At 47.0% G+C, this 27,008-nt stretch overlaps 1 protein-coding gene across 1 annotated transcript in view; it reads left to right on the top strand.

Annotated features, from left to right (window-relative positions):
* Positions 1-27,008, top strand: part of LOC132867688 (zinc finger protein 345-like) — a 125,663-nt gene that overhangs the window by 30,810 nt on the left and 67,845 nt on the right. The window contains exon 2 of the mRNA XM_060900698.1: positions 24,942-25,113. Within this exon, the coding sequence (XP_060756681.1) occupies positions 24,954-25,113 (160 nt within the window). The 5' untranslated portion in view covers positions 24,942-24,953. The remainder of the gene's footprint in view (positions 1-24,941; positions 25,114-27,008) is intronic.

Below are 27,008 nucleotides of genomic sequence, written 5' to 3'. Positions count from 1 at the left end.
GCAAGTTCACTGCAGTTATCTAAAGAAGTAGAAAGCCAAACTGGGGTGACTATTTCCTGTGACACAATATGGCGTACACAGCAGAGGAATAGCATGCATGGATGCCGTCCACAAAAGCTCTCCTAAAGCCCAGGGACAAAAAAGCCTGCCTAGAGTTTGCCAGGGCTCATGCTGACAAAGATGAAGACTACTGGGACTCTATACTCTGGAGTGATGAGACCAAGATAAATGTTTTGGAACTGATGGCTTCAAAGGTGAGGAATACAAAGAAAAATGCATGGTGCCTACAGTGAAACATGGTGGTGGCAGTGTCCTTACATGGGGCTGCATGAGTGCTGCTGGTGTAGGGGAGCTGCATTTCATTGATGGCATCATGAATTCACAGATGTATTGCTCTATACTGAAAGAGAAGATGCTACCATCACTCCGTGCCCTTGGTCGTCGTGCACTTTTCGAACATGACTAAACACACAGCTAAGGACACTGTTGGATTTCTGAAGAAGAACAGGGTGAAAGTGATTTTCAGTGGCCAAGTATGTCTCCTGATCTGAACCCAATCGAACACCTATGGGGAATTCTGAAGAGACAAGTTGAGCATCACTCTCCATCCAGCATCCAGTCACTAAAAGAGGTCATTGTTAAAGAATGGAAAAAGATTGATGTTGCAAAATGTCGCCAACTTGTTCATTCCATGCCTAGAAGACTTGGTGCTGTCGTTAAAAATTATGGAGGCCATACAAAGTACTAGATGTAGTAGTTTTTGTTGTGGGATGTACTCATTTTTGCACCACCCTAATTTGAGTAAAACTGAAAAAATGTGTAATCTAAGTTTTATTATTAGTTGTTAGGGTTCCCCCAGCTGGAACGGTCAACTTCTCGAGACCAATGCCCTCGTGCCACCTGCAGAATTCTGGGACGGAGCACCGCAAAAAAACAGAGAACCAGAGATCGGTTTCACTGCTGTTTATTCACAGTTTTCTCGCCAAAGATGAAATATTACAAACACCTTTTATAACAAATTATAATCTCTTTAAACGGCTATTGTGTCTGTCGAGTGTGTGTGTGTGTGTTTGTGTGTGACCTCAGAGAGGGGTGGGTGAAGGTGTGTAGAGAGTGAATGTGTGTGCGCGCGCATGTAAATGTGCTAAGTCTTGTGCTAAGTCAGCAAATTACATCTTAATTTCATTAATATGTAGTAAAACAATCATAGGCAAAACATCCCATATCAAGAATATGTTCTTAACAACTCAGCATTTACCAAAGACATGTTTGTCTAGTCTAGCAAAGTAGGTCAGCACTTCTCTGTGACTGGAGGAAGGTCACACAGTAATTTTACAAGTTACACAGAATTCAATGCCTTCTAGCTGGCATTCTAACTACAATATTAAGAATAAGTATTAAGAATTACTGCCTTCTTGGTCAAGAATAAATATTTACAATTATTTATCCTTACAAAGGAATAAAACCTTACAATATGTGTGTGTGAATGAAACCTTCAATCATAAGCAAAATAATATTCATATCAGCAATTCAGCAATTTCAGCATGTATGCACGTCAAAGCGTGCAAGATGTTTTTACGACAATTCTACTATGTTTAGTCTTAGCAAAGAAGTGTGTGTCTTCTCCACTGGAGGAAGGTCAGGTTACACAGGGATAGTTTAAAATCACTGTTATAATAAAGGATCTTAAAAAGCTCTAAAATATTAAATCATAAAGTCTTAACAATCCTAAATCACGTGTAACAATAAAACTAACTTAAATCATGGCTTTAAATCTAACAATTCCCCCCTTTGATACTAGATTGTAATCTAGTATCACATCCCAATATTCTGATCATACATACAACTCGTATGCTTGAGTTAATCCTTGCTCTTCTTGACGGGTATTGGTGCTCAGAGGGCGGGCATGCCCCATCAGCCCTCGTCCCACCTCACCGGAGCTTAGAGAAACTCAAAACCTCTTAATTTGTCCCAAATACACGCTACTTCCTTCAGAGTAATTTGTTCTAAAACAGTGAGGGAAAATGGAATTGTAGTGCATATTGACCTATAGTGAGAACAGAATCCTGTAAGAATACAGTGCTTCAGAGCATAGAGACGTGTAATAATACATCAGATGGCATCAGATGACAGACATAACTTTCATTCGTGTGGTGTGCGCTTGTGCAGTCCAGTTAGCAAATTGCCAGAAGATGTTGTCTCGAGGTCCAGCTCGAGCGGGTAACCCTGCTCCGAGCAGCAGTAGAGTAGTCACAAAACTCGTGATGAGGACTGTCATGGTTGTAGTGAGGATGATTGGTCCCAAACGGGGCGTCTTTGTTCACAACGTCTTGCAGGTAATCTGAGGATTCTCAGTCGGCCAGGGCTGCACACAGGTCACGTCAAATCTGTGTAGAGCTCAGAGAGAGAGAGAGAGAAAGAGAAAACAGAGACTGGATAGGGACATAGAAAAAAACGTTAATAGCAAACTTGTCATTGTAACACAGCTTTGTTATGGAGCCTTCTTCAATCGCGTGGCATGGATCCACTGTGGAAAAAGATTAGTTAAAACAGCAGTAAAAGTAATGGCGACTATGTCTGCAGGCCCACTATATTTAGGTTCTCCCAATTGTCCAAATCATTTAAAAAGTCACACCAGCACCTTGTCTCCCACGTGAAAGGGGTGTGTGGGTGCTGATGGTGGAGATAATATTGTCCCAAATTTTATACAACTTGTCTATAAGGGCTGCAGAATACTCGTCCATATGCGTTTTCAAATCAGAGGTACCCAGAGCCGGAGTTCCCTTCTTCCAGGGGAGAGGGAAAGGTCTTCCAAAAATAATTTCTTAGTGTCATACGAATTTCAGCCAGAGTGGCTGGCAATAAGTCTACCCAATTTTTCGAACCTGTGGCCTGCATGGCCTTAGTTAGTTTGTCTTTCAATGTTCAATTAGTACGTTCTACGATACCAGAGGATTGAGGGTGGTACGGAATGTGAAAACACCAGTTTAGTGAGAGATACTTACAATATGTGTGACTTTTGAGGTAATTATTATTATTGATTTCTTATTTTATTGTTCTGATTTTATTGTTTGTTTGTTTGTTTTACTCTTCAGTGTCCTTGGGTACCTTGAAAGGCGCTTATAAATAAAATGTATTATTATTATTTTATAACTAGGTATTATTTCTTTTGCCAGAATACGAGTAACTACCTTCGTGTTCTCTTGAGAACAGGGAAAAGCTTCTACCCATTCAGAGAATTTGTCCACAATCAAGATGACAAAAATCAAATGAGAAAGGAAGAGCGTATGCCTCATGCACAATATCAGGCAGTGAACACACAGAGTAACCACAGAGGTATTATAAATATTATACACCATCTGAGGGTTTAGAACAAGAACCATCAACAAAGATCCCTAGAAGTCTGGAGGAAAGAGATCAGACCTGATACTAGTAGTATGTACAGGTACGATTTTTAGACAGCCAATATCAATGTTATCCCAAGTGTTATCCTGAGAATTAAGGAGGCGTGCAAGAGCGTGACTTACATTATCAAAAGAGGATGTGACAAATTTCGAGATTGTTAGTAGAACAGAGAATAAACAGTCATATGTTAATTTAATTATCAATTAAATTACTGATAAATTAATTTAATGGGTCTGTAAATTTTGCAACACCTGTTTAACTTGATGTGACGAGTGCAAGATCAGTGAGTGAGACAAAACCAATTTTTCCGCATCTAAAACCATCAGAGCACATGCAGAGACAGCCCTTAGACACGCAGGTAAGCCTTGAGAAACAATGTCTAATGTTTTGGATAAAAAAAAAAAAAACGCACAAGGACGCATCCCCCCCCATGCTCCACAGAGGCTGTGCCTTGGTGTCCACAGGCATAGAGCTGGAAGGGCTTGAAGTGATCAGGTAACCCCAGGGGCGGAACAAAGGGTGCTTTTGAGGGAGTGATAAGCGACCACCATAGCGTCAGTCCAGGTCAAAGGATGTTGCAGTGGACCGTGATGAGAGATTGAAGAACGGAGAATCTTGTCATATAAAGAGCAGTCAGGGATCCATTGTCTGCAATAATTGATAAGACCCAGAAAAGACATCAGTGCATGTTTAGTTGCAGGGCGTTTTGTGTCTAGAATGACAGCCTTGAGAAAGTTCAAAACTTCAAAAACTTCAGTGTCCATGCAATATTGCAGCTTGGTCCTGGAAACCTTAAAGCCCTTGTGCGCCAGATGTTGGAGCAGGTGCAAGTGTCAGTGTCTTGGCAGATTTCTGGTGACTCAGCAGATACCAGAACACGCAGACCACAGAGTCCTGAGGGAAGGAGAGGTCACAGAGTACATTATGAATTTGAATTACAGCTGAAAAAACAGCAGGAGAGTCAAATGAAACCTTGACGTGTCCAAGTATACTATCTCCCCTTGTGAAAAAGGCAGAACAGAGATCAATAAGAAATGTCAGGTACAATGGATGCAACAGGGACAATCAATTCATTAATCTTGTGTAAATCCTGCGTAAAACGCCAGGTACCATCAGATTTAGGTACTGGATTGACAGGTGTATTGTACGAGCTGGTACACGGTCTCACCACGCCTTGGATGACATCAATCCAGAGAGAGAGGTACTGCTTAACATAAACAGGTGTTTAAATGACGTTTTTTTTTTCTTAATGGTTAAATAAAGATAAACCCAAGTCTCCGATTTATAAACACCACTGGAAGGACAAATTTTTTTTTTTTTTCAGATGCATATCTTACACAGATCTTTATTGTCCCTTTAATTATGTTCTCTTTATACAGTAAACAGATTTACAAGCTCACTTCAGACTTCAAACATCAACACATCTTTGTCTTTTATACAAACTTGTTTTTGTGACTTTTTTTTTTCCCATCCAACATTCACTTTTGCCTTTCTTTCCACATGCTTTTCATCTTTCCTAGTAAAACACTCACTGGCTTTTCACCAAAGCATCCGACATTCATTCTTTGTTCAAGACACTACAATGAAACGCAACCAAAAACTGATTAAGCGCAGAATCAAAGACAGACTCTTCTTACTCAACACAATTCAGAATTCTTATAGACAACATATCTTAAACCCTCATACAACATACAAGTTCCTTGCTGGCGATTGCGGTGAACTCATCCATTTATACAAGCATTTACACGCCATTGTACAAGTAAAGCTCCATGCAAGATGCTACATTGAAAATTTATCCTTTTCCTGTCGGGAGTTAGCTTTCACATCACACATCACATTATCTCTAGCCGCTTTATCCTTCTACAGGGTCGCAGGCAAGCTGGAGCCTATCCCAGCTGACTATGGGCGAAAGGCGGGGTACACCCTGGACAAGTCGCCAGGTCATCACAGGGCTGACACATAGACACAGACAACCATTCACACTCACATTCACACCTATGGTCAATTTAGAGTCACCAGTTAACCTAACCTGCATGTCTTTGGACTGTGGGGGAAACCGGAGTACCCGGAGGAAACCCACGCGGACACGGGGAGAACATGCAAACTCCGCACAGAAAGGCCCTCGCCGGCCCCGGGGCTCGAACCCAGGACCTTCTTGCTGTGAGGCGACAGCGCTAACCACTACACCACCGTGCCGCCCGGAGTTAGCTTTCTTTAAAAAAAAAAAAACAACATGGCTCAGTTTCAATTTTGCACGAGTAAAATAAAAAATACTACATATATTGATTGTGACAGTGTAAAATCACAATTTGTGATTTTTTTTTTTTTTTTTTTTTTGGTTTAAAAAAAAAATTAAATTAGTATTTTACCAAATCATGTACAATCCATACAGCAAAATGTCAGGCTAATAAAACATTGATTTATGAGGAATGTACTGAAATTAAACATGTCTGCTTACTGTCTGTAGCCACCGCCAGAGAGACAGAGACTCGAACTAAACCAGAGACTGCAAACAAAAACATTCTTCAAGTAAACGTTTGTTAACTCTGTTTCTTGCTGAAAAAAATTCTCATCTCATTATCTCTAGCCGCTTTATCCTGTTCTACAGGGTCGCAGGCAAGCTGGAGCCTATCCCAGCTGACTACGGGCGAAAGGCAGGGTACACCCTGGACAAGTCGCCAGGTCATCACAGGGCTGACACATAGACACAGACAACCATTCACACTCACATTCACACCTACGGTCAATTTAGAGTCACCAGTTAACCTAACCTGCATGTCTTTGGACTGTGGGGGAAACCGGAGCACCCGGAGGAAACCCACACGGACACGGGGAGAACATGCAAACTCCGCACAGAAAGGCCCTCGCCGGCCATGGGGCTCGAACCCGGACCTTCTTGCTGTGAGGCGACAGCGCTAACCACTACACCACCGTGCCGCCCCCTGAAAAAATTATGGTTAACTAAATACATTAAAGGCCTATCTATTCCATATCCTATGTGGATAGGAGGAACATGTTTAAGCTTAGCCTCATAAGGAGCAATAAGTTTAAAAAAAGAAAAGGAGATATAAAACAGGGCAAATTGAAATGACAATTTCACTGAATGTAATTTGAATAAAATTGAATAGCTGATAAGCACCTTTTGTTTGATTTGATATGTGACAGAGACTTAAAATACATTTTTAATTCAATTAACAGTATTAATGGGAATGAGAATTTGTTGTCTTGGACATTGACTTTATGTATATGGAATTTACCTAGTAATATAAAGAGATTAATTATATTAAATTTATTATTGTGAGAAAGTGCCAAGTGCAGATATGTGTGTCCTTGTCTGCATGGATGGTTGTTTGTTTATATTATTGCTATCTATCTGGGTCAGTCTTGTCTCAATGTTGACTGAGAAAAGAGACAGAGCATATTGCTACGGAACAATTATTCAAAATATTATATTTATAATAGGACGACAATTATTCAAAAAATCTCAAAAATGAAGTAAAGAGCGGGTTAGCTCGCTGTGGATCTAATTTCCCAGACAAGTCCACGTCTCGCTAAAACGCATCAGAAACTTTTCGGCATTTCCATTCACAAGTAGGGTTTTGATATTTGATGCCTTTTATTATGCCTTTAAACAGGAAGTGGTATACTACTCAATATTTTAAAAATGATTCCTGATAAATATCTTCAAATCTGAAAGTGATATTTGATTTGGCTGAATTAATCAAACTCTAAGCCTTAAATATATTTCTTCTGTTTTTACCATGTCTGTATCACAAGGCATTATGGGAACTGGAGTTCTAATGTTATTTTGCCTTCACATACTTCTGTCTTAGTTTTAACTACTTCGTATTCTTCATTTATAGGATCTAGACATGAAACTGCATTAATAGCTGCACTATTAATTATTAAAACACATTAATAGTCTTGTAGACTACTCAGGGGTCCTGTTCAGAGATCACCTCGCGGACCACTCGTGACTTTACTGGTAACTTTCCAGTTACAAGTTTCGGACTATCGACACACAGTGAATATAAAATAAAACGCTGAAACTAATTGATTAAGAAGCAACCATTCTATGTTGAGGGGAAGAGGATCTCTTCTCTCCTTCCGTAACAGTGATGAGATTCACAAATGATTCGGATCTTTTTCGAGACGAAACATAAAAATGACTCGATCGAGCGAATCGATACAGACGCATGGACTGCATTTGTTTGAGTTCATGCACATGTAATGGTTTGAGGAAAGTTCATACTTTAATTTCATGCAGCATGAAAGTGTGATTATTGTTTACAATTTGAAAACAGGAATACAAATAAGGTTTCCGTAGATTCTGAGTCAAAAGTGAAGAGTGAATCAAGTAAACTGATTCACACGCATGCGAGTTTGTTCTAAAGAATCGATTCAGTGAAGCTTTCATTGAGATTATAATGAATATACAGAATGTCCGTATTTTATATGGATTTGATTTAAGAGTGGGTGCCCAGGACCGCCTGGTGCGCCAGGTTAGGGTTAGCTGCCCGGGACTTCCAGGGGAGCCTGCCCCAGCCCTAAGTGGAGCTCCCCCGCCCTGGGAGTAGGGTTAGCTGCCCGGGACTTCCAGGGGAGCCTGCCCCAGCCCTAAGTGGAGCTCCCCAGCCCTGGGAGTAGGGTTAGCTGCCCGGGACTTCCAGGGGAGCCTGCCCCAGCCCTAAGTGGAGCTCCCCAGCCCTGGGAGTAGGGTTAGCTGCCCGGGACTTCCAGGGGAGCCTGCCCCAGCCCTAAGTGGAGCTCCCCAGCCCTGGGAGTAGGGTTAGCTGCCCGGGACTTCCAGGGGAGCCTGCCCCAGCCCTAAGTGGAGCTCCCCAGCCCTGGGAGTAGGGTTAGCTGCCCGGGACTTCCAGGGGAGCCTGCCCCAGCCCTAAGTGGAGCTCCCCAGCCCTGGGAGTAGGGTTAGCTGCCCGGGACTTCCAGGGGAGCCTGCCCCAGCCCTAAGTGGAGCTCCCCCGCCCTGGGAGTAGGGTTAGCTGCCCGGGACTTCCAGGGGAGCCTGCCCCAGCCCTAAGTGGAGCTCCCCAGCCCTGGGAGTAGGGTTAGCTCCCCGGGACTTCCAGGGGAGCCTGCCCCAGCCCTAAGTGGAGCTCCCCAGCCCTGGGAGTAGGGTTAGCTGCCCGGGACTTCCAGGGGAGCCTGCCCCAGCCCTAAGTGGAGCTCCCCAGCCCTGGGAGTAGGGTTAGCTGCCCGGGACTTCCAGGGGAGCCTGCCCCAGCCCTAAGTGGAGCTCCCCAGCCCTGGGAGTAGGGTTAGCTGCCCGGGACTTCCAGGGGAGCCTGCCCCAGCCCTAAGTGGAGCTCCCCCGCCCTGGGAGTAGGGTTACCTGCCCGGGACTTCCAGGGGAGGCTGCCCCAGCCCCGAGTGGAGCTCCCCCAGCCTGGGACTTCCAGGGAGGCTGCCCCAGCCCCGAGTGGAGCTCCCCCAGCCTGGGACTTCCAGGGGAGGCTGCCCCAGCCCCGAGTGGAGCTCCCCCAGCCTGGGACTTCCAGGGAGGCTGCCCCAGCCCCGAGTGGAGCTCCCCCAGCCTGGGACTTCCAGGGGAGGCTGCCCCAGCCCTAAGTGGAGCTCCCCAGCCCTGGGAGTAGGGTTAGCTGCCCGGGACTTCCAGGGGAGGCTGCCCCAGCCCCGAGTGCTGCTCCCCCAGCCTGGGACTTCCAGGGGAGGCTGCCCCAGCCCCGAGTGGAGCTCCCCCAGCCTGGGACTTCCAGGGGAGGCTGCCCCAGCCCCGAGTGGAGCTCCCCCAGCCTGGGACTTCCAGGGGAGGCTGGCCCAGGGCTCCAGCGGTCTTCCCCAGCCCATCAGAGTCACTTTTGGGGCAATTTCCCAAAAAGTGGTCCCAGTCCAAAAACCAAGTCCCTGGGGCCTGGCCCAGGGCTCCAGGGGCCTTCCCCAGCCCATCAGGGTCACTTTCTGGGCAAGTTCCAAAAATCAAGTCTGGGTTCCAAAAATCAAGTCCCTGGGGCCTGGCCCAGGGCTCCAGGGGCCTTCCCCAGCCCATCAGAGTCACTTTCTGGGCAAGTTCCAAGAATCAAGTCTGGGTTCCAAAAATCAAGTCCCTGGGGCTCCAGGGGCCTTCCCCAGCCCATCAGAGTCACTTTTGGGGCAAGTTCCAAAAATCAAGTCTGGGTTCCAAAAATCAAGTCCCTGGGGCCTGGCCCAGGGCTCCAGGGGCCTTCCCCGGCCCATCAGAGTCACTTTCTGGGCAAATTCCAAAAATCGAGTCTGGATTCCAAGAATCGAGTCCCTGGGGAAAAAGGCAATTCTGGGGTCCAGAAGTCATGTCTCCTGTCCCAGCCTACCCCCTAGAGTCCAACAGACCCAGATCCTAGCCGATTATGCTAAGCTAGCCAAATTCCCAGGACTAGATTCTTGGATTCCAACTTGCCATTACGGATGAACGGTTGCAATCCGTTGTGACCGCTCACATCGGTTTGCGTCCAAATCTGCAGTCCCGTCAATGGGGAGCGTTCCACAAATCGAGTCCATTCGCCTAACCCTAACCCTAACCCTAACCCTAATTAGGAAAAGTTAGGACAATAGACTCTTAAGGTGGAATTGGATTCCACAAATCGAGTCCGAAATTCCGAAAAGCCATTAAACGGTTTTCCTGTGGGCTGGGTCGCTTTTTGGGATTTTGCAGAGGGTTATTACAGATTTTATGACCCCCTTGGAATTAATTTTGGACCTCCCCACGATTTTATACCGCGATAAACCCCCTTATCCCAAGTTCAGCTGCAGTACCGTTCCATGACACCAGGTGGCTATTTCCCAGACTTGATTTGTGGAATTGGCCCAAAATGGGGAAATTCCACTGCAGGGCCATGCAGACTGGTCTCCCCTGCCGCCCTGCGGGGTCTGTGGCCCAGACTCGACTTTTGGAATTGGGACTATGTTTTTGGAATTGATACCTGGGATCCTGGGGGGAATCTGCAGTCAGGGGCACCTGGGACCTCCCCTGGCCGAGCTATGGGCCTCCAAAGTCGGGCTGGGGCCTTGGACATGACCGCCCGTGCTGGTTCCCTGGGTGGAGGTCAGGGGCATCTGCCTGCCAAGCCTGGGGCTCCTGGGACCTCCCCTGGCCGAGCTATGGGCCTCCAAAGTCGGGCTCGGGCCTTGTGCATAACCGCCACCTGAGTGGAGCCCCACGGGGAATAACGGCCCCTGGCGGGGGGCTGCCCGGGCCTTCGGGTGCTGGTTCCCTGGGGAGAGGTCAGGGGCATCTGCCTGCCAAGTCTGGGGCTCCTGGGACCTCCCCTGGCCGAGATATGGGCCTCCAAAGTCGGGCTCGGGCCTTGTGTATAACCGCCACCTGAGTGGAGCCCCACGGGGAATAACGGCCCCTGGCGGGGGGCTGCCCGGGCCTTCGGGTGCTGGTTCCCTGGGGAGAGGTCCCAGGCATCTGCCTGCCAAGTCTGGGGCTCCTGGGACCTCCCCTGGCCGAGATATGGGCCTCCAAAGTCGGGCTCGGGCCTTGTGTATAACCGCCACCTGAGTGGGGCCCCACGGGGAATAACGGACCCTGGCGGGGGGCTGCCCGGGCCTTCGGGTGCTGGTTCCCTGGGGAGAGGTCCCAGGCATCTGCCTGCCAAGTCTGGGGCTCCTGGGACCTCCCCTGGCCGAGCTATGGGCCTCCATGGTCTGGCTCGGGCCTTGTATAAAACAGCCAACTGAGTGGGGCCCCACGGGGGATAACGGCCCCTGGGCGGGGGCTTCCCGTGCTGGTTCCCTGGGTGGAGGTCAGGGGCATCTGCCTGCCAAGTCTGGGGCTTCTGGGACCTCCCCTGGCCGAGCTAGGGGCCTCCAAGTTGGGGCTCGGGCCTTGTGTATAACCGCCACCTGTGTGGAGCCCCACGGGGAATAACGGCCCCTGGCTGGGGGCTGCCCGGGCCTTCCCGTGCTGGTTCCCTGGGGAGAGGTCCCAGGCATCAGCCTGCCGAGTCTGGGGCTCCTGGGACCTCCCCTGGCCGAGCTATGGGCCTCCATGGTCTGGCTGAGGCCTTGTATAAAACAGCCAACTGAGTGGGGCCCCACGGGGGATAGCGTCCCCTGGCTGGGGGCTTCCCATGCTGGTTCCCTGGGTGGAGGTCAGGGGCATCTGCCTGCCAAGTCTGGGGGTCCTGGGACCTCCCCTGGCCGAGCTAGGGGCCTCCAAGTTGGGGCTTGGGCCTTGTGTATAACCACCACCTGAGTGGAGCCCCACGGGGAATAACGGCCCCTGGCTGGGGGCTGCCCGGGCCTTCCCGTGCTGGTTCCCTGGGGAGAGGTCCCAGGCATCAGCCTGCCAAGTCTGGGGCTCCTGGGACCTCCCCTGGCCGAGCTATGGGCCTCCATGGTCTGGCTGAGGCCTTGTATAAAACAGCCAACTGAGTGGGGCCCCACGGGGGATAGCGTCCCCTGGCTGGGGGCTTCCCATGCTGGTTCCCTGGGTGGAGGTCAGGGGCATCTGCCTGCCAAGTCTGGGGGTCCTGGGACCTCCCCTGGCCGAGCTAGGGGCCTCCAAGTTGGGGCTTGGGCCTTGTGTATAACCACCACCTGTGTGGAGCCCCACGGGGAATAACGGCCCCTGGCTGGGGGCTGCCCGGGCCTTCCCGTGCTGGTTCCCTGGGGAGGGGTCCCAGGCATCAGCCTGCCAAGCCTGGGGCTCCTGGGACCTCTCCTGGCCGAGCTATGGGCCTCCAAGTTGGGGCTTGGGCCTTGTGTATAACCACCACCTGTGTGGAGCCCCACGGGGAATAACGGCCCCTGGCTGGGGGCTGCCCGGGCCTTCCCGTGCTGGTTCCCTGGGTGGAGGTCAGGGGCATCTGCCTGCCAAGCCTGGGGCTCCTGGGACCTCCCCTGGCCGAGCTATGGGCCTCCAAGTTGGGGCTTGGGCCTTGTGTATAACCACCACCTGAGTGGAGCCCCACGGGGAATAACGGCCCCTGGCTGGGGGCTGCCCGGGCCTTCCCGTGCTGGTTCCCTGGGGAGGGGTCCCAGGCATCAGCCTGCCAAGCCTGGGGCTCCTGGGACCTCCCCTGGCCGAGCTATGGGCCTCCAAGTTGGGGCTCGGGCCTTGTGTATAACCGCCACCTGAGTGGAGCCCCACGGGGAATAACGGCCCCTGGCTGGGGGCTGCCCGGGCCTTCCCGTGCTGGTTCCCTGGGTGGAGGTCCCAGGCATCAGCCTGCCAAGCCTGGGGCTCCTGGGACCTCCCCTGGCCGAGCTATGGGCCTCCAAGTTGGGGCTCGGGCCTTGTATCGAACCTCCGACTGAGTGGGGCCCCACGGGGGATAGCGTCCCCTGGCTGGGGGCTTCCCCTGCTGGTTCCCTGGGTGGAGGTCGGGGGCATCTGCCTGTAAAGTCTGGGGGTCCTGGGAGGTCCCCTGGCCGAGCTAGGGGCCTCCAAAATCGGACTGGATATCTGGAATCCTGGTGGAATCTGCAGTCTGGGGCTGCTCAGTTATACCATGGGCAGATATAATATGGGCAGTTATACCATAGGCAGTTATACCATGGGATTCAGGCTAGGGCAAAAACTTAGACAGGGTGGATGGACCAGGGACTCTTCCCCCTGTCCATGCCCGATTAGGAGAGCTCTCTGCTGGGAGGAGGGAGACTGCATCCCCCCCTGGAAGTGCTGCTGCGCACCTGGTGCTGCTGAGAGGTGCCATCGGGATACAGGGGATGAGTGGGCCTGGGAACCCATTGAGACTTGATTCATGGAATCCTGGGTCTACCGTCCCCCTGGCTGGGGGCTGCCCGGGCCTTCCCGTGCTGGTTCCCTGGGTGGAGGTCAGGGGCATCTGCCTATGAGGTCTGGGGGTCCTGGGAGGTCCCCTGGCCGAGCTAGGGGCCTCCAAATCGGACTTGATATCTGGAATCCTGGGGGAACCTGCAGTCAGGGGCACCTGGGAGCTCCCCTGGCCGAGCTATGGGCCTCCGAGGGCGGGCTGCTCAGTTATACCATGGGCAGTTATACCATGGGATTCAGACATGGCCAAAATCTTAGACATGGTGGATGGACCAGGGCACTCTTCCCCCTGGCCGTGCCCGAGGAGGAGAGCTCTCTCCTGGGAGGAGGGCGACTGCATCCCCCCCCTGGAAGTGCTGTTGCGCACCTGGTGGTGCTGAGAGGTGCCATCAGGATACAGGTGATGAGTGGGCTTGGGGAACCCACTGAGGCTTAATATCTGGTATCCTGGGGCTGACGTCCCCTGGCTGGGGGCTGCCCGGGCCTTCCCATGCTGGTTCCCTGGGTGGAGGTCAGGGGCATCTGCCTGCCAAGTCTGGGGGTCCTGGGAGGTCCCCTGGCCGAGCTATGGGCCTCCAAAGTCGGACTCGATATCTGGAATCCTGGGGCTGGCGTCCCCTGGCTGGGGGCTGCCCGGGCCTTCCCGTGCTGGTTCCCTGGGTGGAGGTCAGGGGCATCTGCCTGCCAAGTCTGGGGGTCCTGGGAGGTCCCCTGGCCGAGCTAGGGGCCTCCAAAGTCGGACTCGATATCTGGAATCCTGGGGCTGGCGTCCCCTGGCTGGGGGCTGCCCGGGCCTTCCCATGCTGGTTCCCTGGGGAGAGGTGAGAGGCATCTGCCTGCCAAGTCTGGGGCTCCTGGGAGCTCCCCTGGCCGAGCTAGGGGCCTCCAAAGTCGGACTCGATATCTGGAATCCTGGGGCTGGCGTCCCCTGGCTGGGGGCTGCCCGGGCCTTCCTGTGCTGGTTCCCTGGGTGGAGGTCCCAGGCATCAGCCTGCCAAGCCTGGGGCTCCTCGGACCTACCCTGGCCGAGCTATGGGCCTCCAGGGGCGGGCTGCTCGGTTATACCATGGGCCAGTGCTACTGCTGAGGTTTACCATGGGCCAGCTCGACTGGCCAGCGGGGCTGAAGGTCCTTAATGCAGGGTGAGGAGGGCTTAAGTGTGGGTGCCCAGGACCGCCTGGTGCACTAGGCGTGGTGGACGGACCAGGGCGCCTCCAAAGTCGGGCTGCTCGGTTATACCATGGGCCAGTGCTACTGCTGAGGTTTACCATGGGCCAGCTCGACTGGCCAGCGGGGCTGAAGGACCTTAATGCAGGGTGAGGAGGGCTTAAGTGTGGGTGCCCAGGACCGCCTGGTGCACTAGGCATGGTGGACGGACCAGGGCGCCTCCAAAGTCGGGCTGCTCGGTTATACCATGGGCCAGTGCTACTGCTGAGGTTTACCATGGGCCAGCTCGACTGGCCAGCGGGGCTGAAGGTCCTTAATGCAGGGTGAGGAGGGCTTAATAAACATAGTATACGGGCGTTATAAAAAAGTTATACGGATTCTAAAAAAAACCCTTCAATATTTATTTAGAGCTATAATCAATTCCCAAGAGCGCATAACATTTACACTTTGTGTTTTGTCAAACATTGGAGCTTTGTATTCATTCTGAAAAAGTAACTGGGATATATCATTGTTAATTATCATTCAAATTTTAGGTAAATTATTTTAATTTGCATCTTATAAGGATTTTATTTGTCCAGAATGCTAAATCACAGCAATTCATCCAATCCCGTGGGGTTTTCTCCGTGTCTGGGCACCTTAATACAATTTTCCTCCCATGGTGGCACGAAGGAATCAGTCCCGAGATTAATTAGGGTAATTATTATGGGTTTAACATAAAAAGCGTGCTCTTCCCGTGACAGCTCATTCACTTCACGAGGATAACCTGAAAATCTTCCCGTAAACCAATTACGAGGATAACCAAACAAAAATCTTCCCGTAAACCAATTACGAGGATCACCAAATAAAATCATCCCGTAAACAAACTACAAGGATCACCAAATAAAATCATCCCGTAAACAAACTACGAGGATCACCAAATAAAATCATCCTGTAAAGAAACTACGAGGATCACCAAATAAAATCATCCCGTAAACAAACTACGAGGATCACCAAATAAAAACAACATCTTCCTGTGCCTTTACACGAGGATAACCAAAAAAATAAACTGGGTTTTTTTTCTGATACTACCAACCAGGCGGAAGTCCCCCCCAACTAATCGATTACAAGAGACCCCCTACCTGATCGGAAGTATCCCGGATGAGCCCCTAAATTGTTAGGGTTCCCCCAGCTGGAATGGTCAACTTCTCGAGACCAATGCCCTCGTGCCACCTGCAGAATTCTGGGACAGAACACCACAAAAAAACAGAGAACCAGAGATCGGTTTCACTGCTGTTTATTCACAGTTTTCTCGCCAAAGATGAAATATTACAAACACCTTTTATAACAAATTATAATCTCTCTAAACGGCTATTGTGTCTGTCGAATGTGTGTTTGTGTGTGACCTCAGAGAGGGGTGGGTGAAGGTGTGTGTGTCCTTGGTGTGTAGAGAGTGAAAGTGTGTGTGTGTTGTGTGCGCGCATGTAAATGTGCCAAGTCTTGTGCCAAGTCAGCAAATTACATCTTAATTTCATTAATATGTAGTAAAACAATCATAGGCAAAACATTCCATATCAAGAATGTTCTTAACAACTCAGCATTTACCATTTTAAACAAAGACATGTTTATGTCTAGTCTAGCAAAGTAGGTCAGCACTTCTCTGTGACTGGAGGAAGGTCACACAGTAACTTACAAGTTACACAGAATTCAATGCCTTCTAGCTGGCATTCTAACTACAATATTAAGAATAAGTATTAAGAATTACTACCTTCTTGGTCAAGAATAAATATTTACAATTATTTATCCTTACAAAGGAATAAAACCTTACAATGTGTGTGTGAATGAAACCTTCAATCATAAGCAAACTAATATTCATATCAGCAATTTCAGCATGTATGCACGTCAAAGCGTGCGAGATGTTTTTACGACAATTCTACTATGTTTAGTCTTAGCAAAGAAGTGTGTGTCTTCTCCACTGGAGGAAGGTCAGGTTACACAGGGATAGTTTAAAATCCCTGTTATAATAAAGGATCTTAAAAAGCTCTAAAATATTAAATCATAAAGTCTTAACAATCCTAAATCACGTGTAGCTATAAAACTAACTTAAATCATGGCTTTAAATCTAAGATTAACTGTGGGTGGCATGGTGGTGTAGTGGTTAACATGGTTGCCTCACAGCAAGAAGGTTCTGGGTTTGAACTCAGCGGCCGGCAAGGCCTTTCTGTGTGGAGTTTGCATGTTCTCCCCATGTCTGCATGGGTTTCCTCCGGGTGCTCTGGTTTCCCCCACAATCCAAAGACATGTGGTTAGATTTATGGGACAGCCTTGGGCTGAGGTGCCCTTGAGCGAGGCACCTAATTCCCAACTGCTCCTTGGGTGCTGTTAGCATGGCTGCCCACTGTTCTGGGTATGGGTGTGTGCTCATTGCTCACGTGCATGTGTGCGTTCTCTGCTTCAGGTGGGTTAAATGCAGAGAGGAAATTTCACAAGTGTGTGATGAATCAAGTTGTGCTTTCTTACTTTTACCTTATAAGTTAAACAGATGTTATGTTAAACTTGTCAACATTTTGGAAATTGTGTTCATTGAGATATTGTTTAAAATGTTACTCATTTACGCTGAGCACTGTATGTACATACATTATGGCTTGGAAACCACTACAGCTTGCGCCAATTACAGTGGCCCCATTGTACAATCTGCATGTCTTTGAACTGTGGGGGAAACCGGAGCACCCGGAGGAAACTCACGCAGACACGGGGAGAACATGCAAACTCCACACAGAAAGGCCCCTCTTGGTCGCGGGGTTCGAACCCGGAACCTTCTTGCCATGAGGCGACAGTGAGGACCACTACACCACCATGGTACATCAGCACCACATGGTAACAACACCAATTTATACAATCACCTTAAACGTCACCACAGAGTGCAATATGACGAAGCTGTTAAGGACAAAAAAAACAGCATGTGAAACAATGTCTGTTGCCCGACAGCACAGACACTGATGACCAAAACCTTGCACAATGCATCACCATACCCATCAAGCTTCCATAGGCATAAGGAGATAACAGAGGCGATCACATCACTTAGCCAAAGATATGGCCTCCACTAACACCGTACAAAACGAGGGATTTAGGAAAATGATCAGCACCTTGGACAAGCGCTACTCAATGCCCTCCCACAACTGTGGGAAAGATGGCTTGCTTCAGGTGGGGGTACTCCAGCCTGCTGGTGGCCGGGATCTGTCGAGCCGCGAGCTGGACTTCCCCCAACAGGAGTGGCAGAAGGCGAGCCGCCCACTGAGAGGTTGACCACAAGCTCGCCTTCGTGACACACTTGGACAGTTCAAGGAAGGCGTTGGGATTGTCCTGGGGGCCCATCTTCACACGCTGGCTGCAGGGACGATCGCTGGAGCACCCACAGACTGTATCCAGCTCCGTATCACCTGCGGGTCCTTGCTTAGGCTTCGAGCAGAGCCTGGAAGCACCAGCCCTGATCGACTGTCAGCGCAACAAGGGCATGCTGCTGGTGCTGGAGGTTTTTGGCGAGCATTTGGAAGAGCTCTTTAAAGAAAAAGAAGAAGCCTTTATTTGTCGCATGCACACTCAAGCACAGTGAAATTCATCCTCTGCATTTAACCCATCTGAAGCAGTGAACATGCCCACGCGCGCACACCCAGAGCAGTGGGCAGCCATACTACAACACCTAGGGGAACAGTTTGTCAGGAGTGGTGAGCTGAGGTGAAGTGAGGACCCAAGAGGAGACTCAGAAAACAGGCAGTGTAAAGAGAGAACTTCTTTTAATGAAGTATGTGGCAGAAAGGCAAAAGGTACAGTAGGGCTCAGGCAAAAATCGGTAGTCAAAAAACAGACCAGGAGGTCAAAAACACAGAGGAGCAGGTAGACATGATCAGGGACAAAAAAACAGGACAGAAAAATCTTCACAAAAACTGATGAACACAGGGACAAGGGAAATCCAGGCAGAGGTTGCAAAAGGCACAATTCAAAATAGCAGGCAGGCAAAAAACAGGGACAAAAAAATGGACAGAAAAACTTGACAAAAAACAAGGAGAAATTCAGGCAGGGGGGACTCAAGAGACCCAATACCAATGAGTTGTAGTGAGGTGAGGAAAGTCTACTAGGGACAGTCTGGCAAATGGAGTAGCTCTAAACAGTTCTTAAAAAGCCCTGGCTGATGGGAGAAGAGTGGTAGCAGGTGTGGGAGTGCTGCTTCAGGAAATGGCCTTCAGCAAGGCAAGACTGAATTTCTGTCCTGGATCCGGCCTGGAGCCGGCATGGAAGTCCCACAATCTAAGGCATGGGTGGACTGGGCCAGACTGTGACACAGTTAGGGGTTAGGTAGCTTGCACAAGGGCACTTCAGCCCAAGGCTGCCCCATGTTAACCTAATTGCATGTCTGGTTTGGATCCCATGGTGATGTACATTCCTCAGTCATGTCTGTGAAGATTCTCAGTCATCCAGGTCATGGTAAACTGTGGGTGGTAAGAGAGCAACTGGACTTGCTTGAAGATTCTTGAAGACGTTTCACCTTTCATCCGAAAGGCTTCTTCAGTTCTGTCTGACTGGTAGGGAACATCAGGTATTTATCCTCTCATGGATGAAAAGCTCATCTAAGGTGTCATTGAGTCATCCTGTTGGTGTGGGTCACTGGGGTCTGGTTGTGAATGGCCTCGAGAGAGTCGTTAGGATGATCAACGGATTGCCCGTTAGGGTGATCAATGGAATGCTGATTCTCTCTGTCCTCCTGTGAGTCACTGAAAACAGCTGGGTTTTGGTGTGCATTCAGTTGTCTGGGAAGTGTGCCAAGGACTGCATTGTAGGTGGCTGATAAATGATGTCTTAGACCCCCACCTCTGTTCAGTGATGGCCGTTCCAGGTTGACAAAAATGGCTTCTTTAACTCCTTGCTCATACCAACGATCCTCTCTGGCTAAAATGCATACATTGCAATCCTGAAATGAGTGTCCTTTGTTAAGATGAAGGTAGACAGCAGAGTCCTGGCCTGAGGAACTGGCTCTCCTGTGTTGAGCCATGCGCCTGTGAAGCGGTTGTTTTGTCACCCCAATATAGAAGTCCGTGCATTCCTCACTGCACTGAATGGCATACACTACGTTGTGCGGTTTGTGTCTGGGTATTCTGTCCTTAGGGTGGACCAGTTTCTGCTTCAGAGTGTTACTGGGTCTGAAATGTACCGGAATGCTGTGTTTGTAGAAGATCCTCCTGAGTTTCTCAGATAGACCAGAAATGTAGGGAATGACAATGTTCTTGCATTTGTTCCTGTTATCCTCCTTGTCAGTTATGTTCCTTTTTCTGCTCTTGAGGAAAGACCAGTTGGGATACCCACAGTTCTGAAGTGCTTTCTTGATGTGATTCTGCTCCTTCTCTTTTCCCTCTACCGTTGTAGGGATATTCTGAGCCCTGTGTTGCAAGGTCCTAATGACCCCCAATTTGTGTTCCAGTGGGTGGTGAGAGTCAAAGAGTAGGTACTGGTCTGTGTGTGTGTGGGTTTCCGGTAGACCTCGATGCTCAGGCTTCTGTCTTGTCTAATGTGTACATCACAATCCAAGAAGGCTAGATTATTCCCACTGACGTCCTCCCGAGTGAAGTTGATGTTAATATCCATTGCATTGATGTGCTTAGAGAAGGCTTCCACCTCATGGGTTTTGATCTTAACCCAGGTGTCATCCACATATCTGAACCAGTGGCTGGGAGCAACTCCTGAAAAAGTGTCAAGTCAAGTTTATTTGTATAGCGCTTTTAACAATAAACATTGTCGCAAAGCAGCTTTACAAAATTTGAACGACTTAAAACATGAGCTAATTTATCCCTAATCTATCCCCAATAAGCAAGCCTGCGGTGGTCAAGTGGTCAAAGCTTTATGTTCCACTTCCTCCATGTAAAGGTTGGCCACAATAGGGGATACCGGTGAGCCCATGGCACATCCATGCTTCTGTCTGTAGAAACTTTCATTAAACTGGAAATAAGTGGTAGTCAGGTAGAGGTCAAGCAGGGTGCAAGTAACGGTGCAGGGTGTTTGTAGTCTGCCTCGTGACTGCCAATAGGCTTTAACATCACCTGCGTCTATTGAGAAAAAAATACGTCTTTTGATGACAGTCTGGGTTCTTATTGGGCAACTCATCAGTGATGGATCAGACTCGAGCTTGGCATGAACCGCTCCGACGTGCTATAATGACACCAATCTATCACCAGCCAACCAGGAGACTTAATCAAACGCATCCCCCGCCCACTTGTGTCTGCGTCTGAGACGTTGAATTTTCACAGAAGGAGGGAAACAGTGGTTAACAGTGTAATAGTGTTGCAGTGTTCTGCAAATTTGCAATTTAATATTTCAGATCTTGAGATATGAAAGTGCTATTTTAAAAAATAAAAGGTCAGAAATGTTTTCTTTGTCATCTATTTAGTTCATTTTATTTCCTCAATAATTTTCCTTGATTGAGAAATTGGTCTGGGCTGTTATGGGTTAATCAGTAGCCTGCATGCTAGTATATGTTCCATTTACAGTCAAACATTTTGATGTACTCCAGGCTCAATTTTGATTAATCAAAAATCTGCGTAGTAGTACAGTAGTCTGAAGATGCTCTTGCACATTCGGTGTCAATTGAACAAAAATTATGAAAGGATATAGTTTTCAAAAGTTTTACAATTTTTGAAGTGAGTGATGGATGAGTTTAGATATGTTCAATATTTTCTTATCTTCAGGCATAAGTGTAGGAGATGTTTCTTTACCTGCTCGATAGTTTCGACTGAAACTCCAGTCTTCCTCAGAAGAGTCATTAGTCCTTAAATTAAATTCATTATAGACGTGAACTTAAAATCATTGTTTTATTTCATGGCCGTGGTGCCCTGGCTTTTGGCCTTCGTGCCCTCAAAAAATTGACAGCACAAAAGGCCAAGTGGCCCCGCCCCTAAAATGACGAAATTCCAGGCCTGGTTGCAAACATCAAATTCAAAACCAACAAATATTTTTCAAAAAACAGTTTCTCAGTTTCAACATTTGATATGTTGTCTTAGTACTATTTTCAATGAAATACAGGGTTTACATGATTTGCAAATCTTTGCATTCTGTTTTTATTTATGTTTTACACAGCATCACAAATTTTTTTTTTGGAACTGGGGTTCTAATTAGCTGAATTGACTGGGTAGATTTATTTTTTTTTGGCTACACGTTAGTATAAAGAACTTCAAACATATTCAAAAGTTGGTTAAGTTTTTGTATGATGTCTGGATTGTCATTATAAATAACTGTGATGCCTTCTCTACCAGTTAGATGAGGCTAATGCATACAGTATAGCTGAGGATGAAGCATATAGCTTCATTTAAATGCGACATACTCGTTTGGTTTGATCCACATTTCCGTTTAACATAGTACATTGAACTCATGCAGCAGTACTACACTGATAGTGTTATAGTTAAATTATTACTTGTATGGTGGTAATTAAGGACAATTAAATACATTGTTCTCCATGGGCCCTTTTAAAGTGGTGCACCGCTACGTTATAATTCTGGCCCGCCACCCTTCCCGTGGTCAAAAAAAAAAGTAACTTCATCATTATACACCAAATAAATCGTAAAGTATTCACTTTATTATAATTTTGTAACTATTTAACACACAGAAGACCATTAAACAAATGCATGCGGGGCTACCTGAAGTGGTCACGCGATTGCAATAGAAAAACATCCAGCCGACTGCATACAGATATACGAGGGCATTCTACAGTTAAAACGATCGAAATTCGCACAAGTATTTGGAAGCAGACAACTTGCAGTAGCTGGAAGAGGTAAATTTGCTCTTTATTGAATCAATAATTTCAGACTAACGTGACCAAATATTGTTGAATTTCATAGACAGGAACAGTTTATGAAAAACAATAACGTTATCATTAAATTTCAGTGACAAAAATATCCAGTCAAATTTCTCATGAAATTGTGTATGCAAATTTCATTACTTCCGGTTAATTGAAAAAGCAAAACACAGTTTTGAGCGGGGCGGCATGGTGGTGTAGTGGTTAGCGCTGTCGCCTCACAGCAAGAAGGTCCTGGGTTCGAGCCCCGGGGCCGGCGAGGGCCTTTCTGTGTGGAGTTTGCATGTTCTCCCCGTGTCCGCGTGGGTTTCCTCCGGGTGCTCCGGTTTCCCCCACAGTCCAAAGACATGCAGGTTAGGTTAACTGGTGACTCTAAATTGACCGTAGGTGTGAATGTGAGTGTGAATGGTTGTCTGTGTCTATGTGTCAGCCCTGTGATGACCTGGCGACTTGTCCAGGGTGTACCCCGCCTTTCGCCCGTAGTCAGCTGGGATAGGCTCCAGCTTGCCTGCGACCCTGTAGAAGGATAAAGCGGCTAGAGATAATGAGATGAGATGAGACAGTTTTGAGCGAAGGCACGTCCATGAAATTTTTTTTATGGAGATTATCGCTGTCGTATGTATTTGCATGGAAGTTCATTTATTTTTCACACAGAAAAAATAATTTTAGAAAATAAAATTTACATGTAAACATATGCTATGTCATACTCGTTTCGCTCAATACATTACGGATTTTGCATTTTGTAATTACCGCAGCTTTTGGATTGCAGCATGTGTAGGAGGTTCACTGTTCATTGCAAAAATAAAATGTTTATTACATTAAAATAATGCAATTTTAGAACATGATTTGGCATAGGATCAATAAATAATTATCAACTGCTCCAGAAATAATCAAGAATGTATGTTTATATTTGAAACTGACAGCATATTTGCAGCTTTTCAGCGATATTGTGATGCGTGAAAATTTGCTCCTTATTTTTAGCGTTAAGATGCTAGAGGTTAGACAGTGCACATCAAAAAAAAAAAAAATCTGTCGACCTCTAGCTGGCTGGAGTATTGTTGTCTAAACTTTAAAAAAAAATGGTGGATTTCAATCAAGTGAGATCTGAAAATGGATTTGCGCCAATGGCTGGTGAAAAAGGGGGAGAAAAGGGTTAATGAAGAGGCTGCATCAAATCCACCTAAACAGAAGGCAGTCAGTACTTGTGATGGAAGCCCATCAGGAGACAGGCGCATCAGTCTCAACTGAAATGTCACTGTTATGAGTCTCACACTGACAATAAAGATATGTACAGTAAGAATGTTTTTTTTTTTTTTTTTTTTTTTTTGTAAAATGATTTTAACAATGATTTAGCATTTTCTATACATTTATTGGCCAGCTTCACTGTCAAAAAAAGCCCAAAGTCCGTCAGCTCCAGGGGGGCTTTGCCTCCCTGGCCCCACACTGGGGCTCCGCCACCACCTTTTATTTTTGAAAAGTGGAGAATCCTGAAATAAGTACATAAGATCAAAATAAAACATTACTATAAGATTGTTTTAATATATGTGGTCATATATGTATAATAAGGATAAAAGTACAGGTTATTTTCAGCAAACACATAATAATAAGCATATTTAATTTGACAACTTTTAAATCATGGAATGTCTCTGACTTGGTGTACTTGTGGGTCTGAAATGTAACTGAATAAGTCAACATTTTTCCACACTGTGAGCAGTGATCTGGCTTGTCTCCTGTGTGAATGCACTGGTATATTTGGAGATGGCTCTGCATAGTAAAACTCTTCCCACAGTGTGAGCAGTAATATGGCTTCTCTCCTTTGTGAACACGCTGGTGTATTTGGAGACTGCTCTGATGAGAAGAACTTTTTCCACACTGTGAGCAGTGATGCGTGTTGGAGCCAGTATTTACTTATTGTGTTAGTGTGTGTGTGCACCTTCTACTGGCCTGGAGTGTATTGTGTCCAGGGGAACGATAAATACCTAGCTAAGAAAGGACCAGGTGTGGCTGATTGGAGGCAACAGCGTCTGTCTCCTGCTGTGCTCCAGTTTATCATCTTGTAGGAGTGTAATGGTACATGTATTCGTACCGCACTGTTTCGGTACAGGACTTTCGGTATGGTGCAGATGTGTACCGAATGCAATTTTTAACAGTAATTAGCATAATTTAACTGTAATACATATGTTGTTAGCATGAAGAACTTCAAACGTATTGAATTTATGTCCAGGTTTTTGTGTTACACCTAGATAATCATTATAAATAACCCCGACGCCTCCTCCTCTACCAGTTAGACAAGGCTGGTGTGTATATAACTGTAACCAGGATGACTAGTTGCATTTAATGCTGTATACTCATTTGTTTTCATCCATGTTTCTGTTAAACAGTACATTAAACTCCTGATCAGTGATACGTTCATTAACAATTAGCGCTTCAGATATAAGAGATCTAATATTTAATCGTTCTACGTTTAGATCAAAGGTGCTGGCAGTGGCTGTACAGTCAGTATGATCTAATTTTATATTAATTAGATTACTAGAACAAACTGACTATTTCTCCTTTTTTGTATCGCTCGGGGAACAGACACATTCTCAACATAGTGGAACCTGAGTGATGGCTCTGTGCAGCTAGCAGACAGTCCGTTTAGTCTGTTTGTCTGCTCCCTGTCCTTGGCTCTGGATTGTCATAGATTAACTAGGCCTGTTCTGAGACTATGAGCTATGCTGTGAGAAATGAGAGCAGCACCTTCCCGAGTGGGATGGATACCGTCCTGCCCTAACAAATTTGTTGTTTGAGCTTTAGGTGTGTGAAGACATGAACACAGAGACATCCAAAGATGGAGGGACGTCAGAAGTCCGTGTGAAGAAAGAGGAGACGCTGGAGCTGAATATCTCCAACCATGGAGACGACCTTGACAACCCACCTGAATGTCTTTCCATTAACATGGAAGATCATGACAATAAAGACCACCTCTGTAAGACATCAGCCCTCTCTCGTGCTCAGTAACACTCACTGTTTATTCTACCCTACACACTAACTAGTGCACTTAAAGTCCAATACAGTACATTTGGGATGTAGCCTCAGTCTCTGATTATTTAATCAACAAACTATGACTAAATTGAATTTGATATTTTTATTGATGGTGTGAACTTTGTCTATCGAGGTATTTCACCTGACGTCACAGGGTCACGTGACGCCCCGGTGTCCGCCATTTTGAACGTCAAGCTAGCTAATGTCAACAACAGTAGCTGGTATGTTACTGTAGCAATGTTTACGTTCAGTCATTTGGATGACTGTTAAAACCTTTCAGTCTCAAGTTTTTCCTTTACTGGATTTACTAGTTTACTGAGCTAGCGCGCCGGCCGCCGGCAGGCTAGCGCGCGCTAGCTCCCAGCTTGCCCGAGCGCGCTAGCTCAGTAAACTAGTAAATCCAGTAAAGGAAAAACTTGAGACTGAAAGGTTTTAACAGTCATCCAAATGACTGAACGTAAACATTGCTACAGTAACATACCAGCTATGATGTTGTTGACATTAGCTAGTGCTAACAGCTAGTTGCTAATACACTGCTACAACTATACCGACCCTAATAATACAGTTCTTGGTCATTGCCTGATAACAGCAAATTTATAACGGGCCATGTCTCAACAGACTAAGAAGTTATTTCAATGACATTTAATAACGTTTTGTTTGTCCTGAGGACCGAAAGTAAATGAAAATGTGAACAAACCTTAGCTGTAATAAGATGGCGACCACCGGCTCCAGGGACGACCCGCTGATGTAGGCATGTTACCCACTTAGACCCAAACTCTTATACGCTTTCAGATCAATACCTGTGTATGGCGATGGGTTTTTAACGACATAGGTATACAGATCATGTGGGCCGAAGTCAGGTAAAGACGAGGGCTTTGTGTACTTCCGTACGTCAGTGAACAATCCTGGTGGAAGCAGGTAAACGTCGTTCTCTAAGCCTGCTAACCTCAATTTTTGCAAATACCTCTCCCTCTGCTCGCCCTGTAAATGCCCTACGTCGCTGGATAGTGAAGGTGTTTTCTGCATCTCGCTCCTTTTTCTTTTATGTTTTTCGTTTGTCGCCTCCCTCGCATTCAAACTGATTCAAGCCGTGCCGTCCAAAATGGCAGCATCACATGACTTGGTCACGTGGGTGAAATACCTCAATAGAGAGTGTAATATGGTAGGAAGGAGTGAGAGAAACTAAGTAATTTTATATTAGGGCTGTCAAACGATTAAAATTTTTAATCGCGATTAAGCTCATAAAATTATGTAGTTAATCGCGATTAATCGCAAAAAAAAATCTTTAAACATCTGTTTAAATTGTACTCAAATATATTTCTACATCAGAGCAAACATTTGAATATATGCTCTGATGCTCCATGTCAATTATAAGGCTTATCTTCTCTATGACAGACAATATATAGGCCTAATTCACAAATATTTGGCATTCGGGTTTTGATATTAGATCTAGGCATGCAGCATATTCTTTCCAATGTAGCCTATCAGACGTCTGTTGGGCATAGGCTATGTGCAAAATACGATTTGGAGAAATAGCTGCAAGGTACATTTCGAAGAGTAAAGAGGAAGTAGTTTGACTCCTGCAAGTTCATTCAAGTGAAGCAGTAGGCTATTTGGAAGTCGCTAGGCTACCTACAATCTACAGGTGGAGATAAGGGAATGTGCGCATTCCCGATCGTAGCCCATCAGATATCAACACATTTCACCCGGTAAAGTGAAAGTAAACGGAACTCGCACCGCATCACATATGCAGACTACAATTTAACTGACCATGTTGCTGGTTTATTTGACAAGTTGTAGAGCTACCTTTTACCACAAAGTTAATGTTATAACTAGCTT

Source organism: Neoarius graeffei, chromosome 19 (assembly GCF_027579695.1).
Source record: "Neoarius graeffei isolate fNeoGra1 chromosome 19, fNeoGra1.pri, whole genome shotgun sequence".
NCBI classification, from domain to species: Eukaryota; Metazoa; Chordata; class Actinopteri; order Siluriformes; family Ariidae; genus Neoarius; species Neoarius graeffei.
This window is presented reverse-complemented; position numbering and strand designations above follow the sequence as displayed.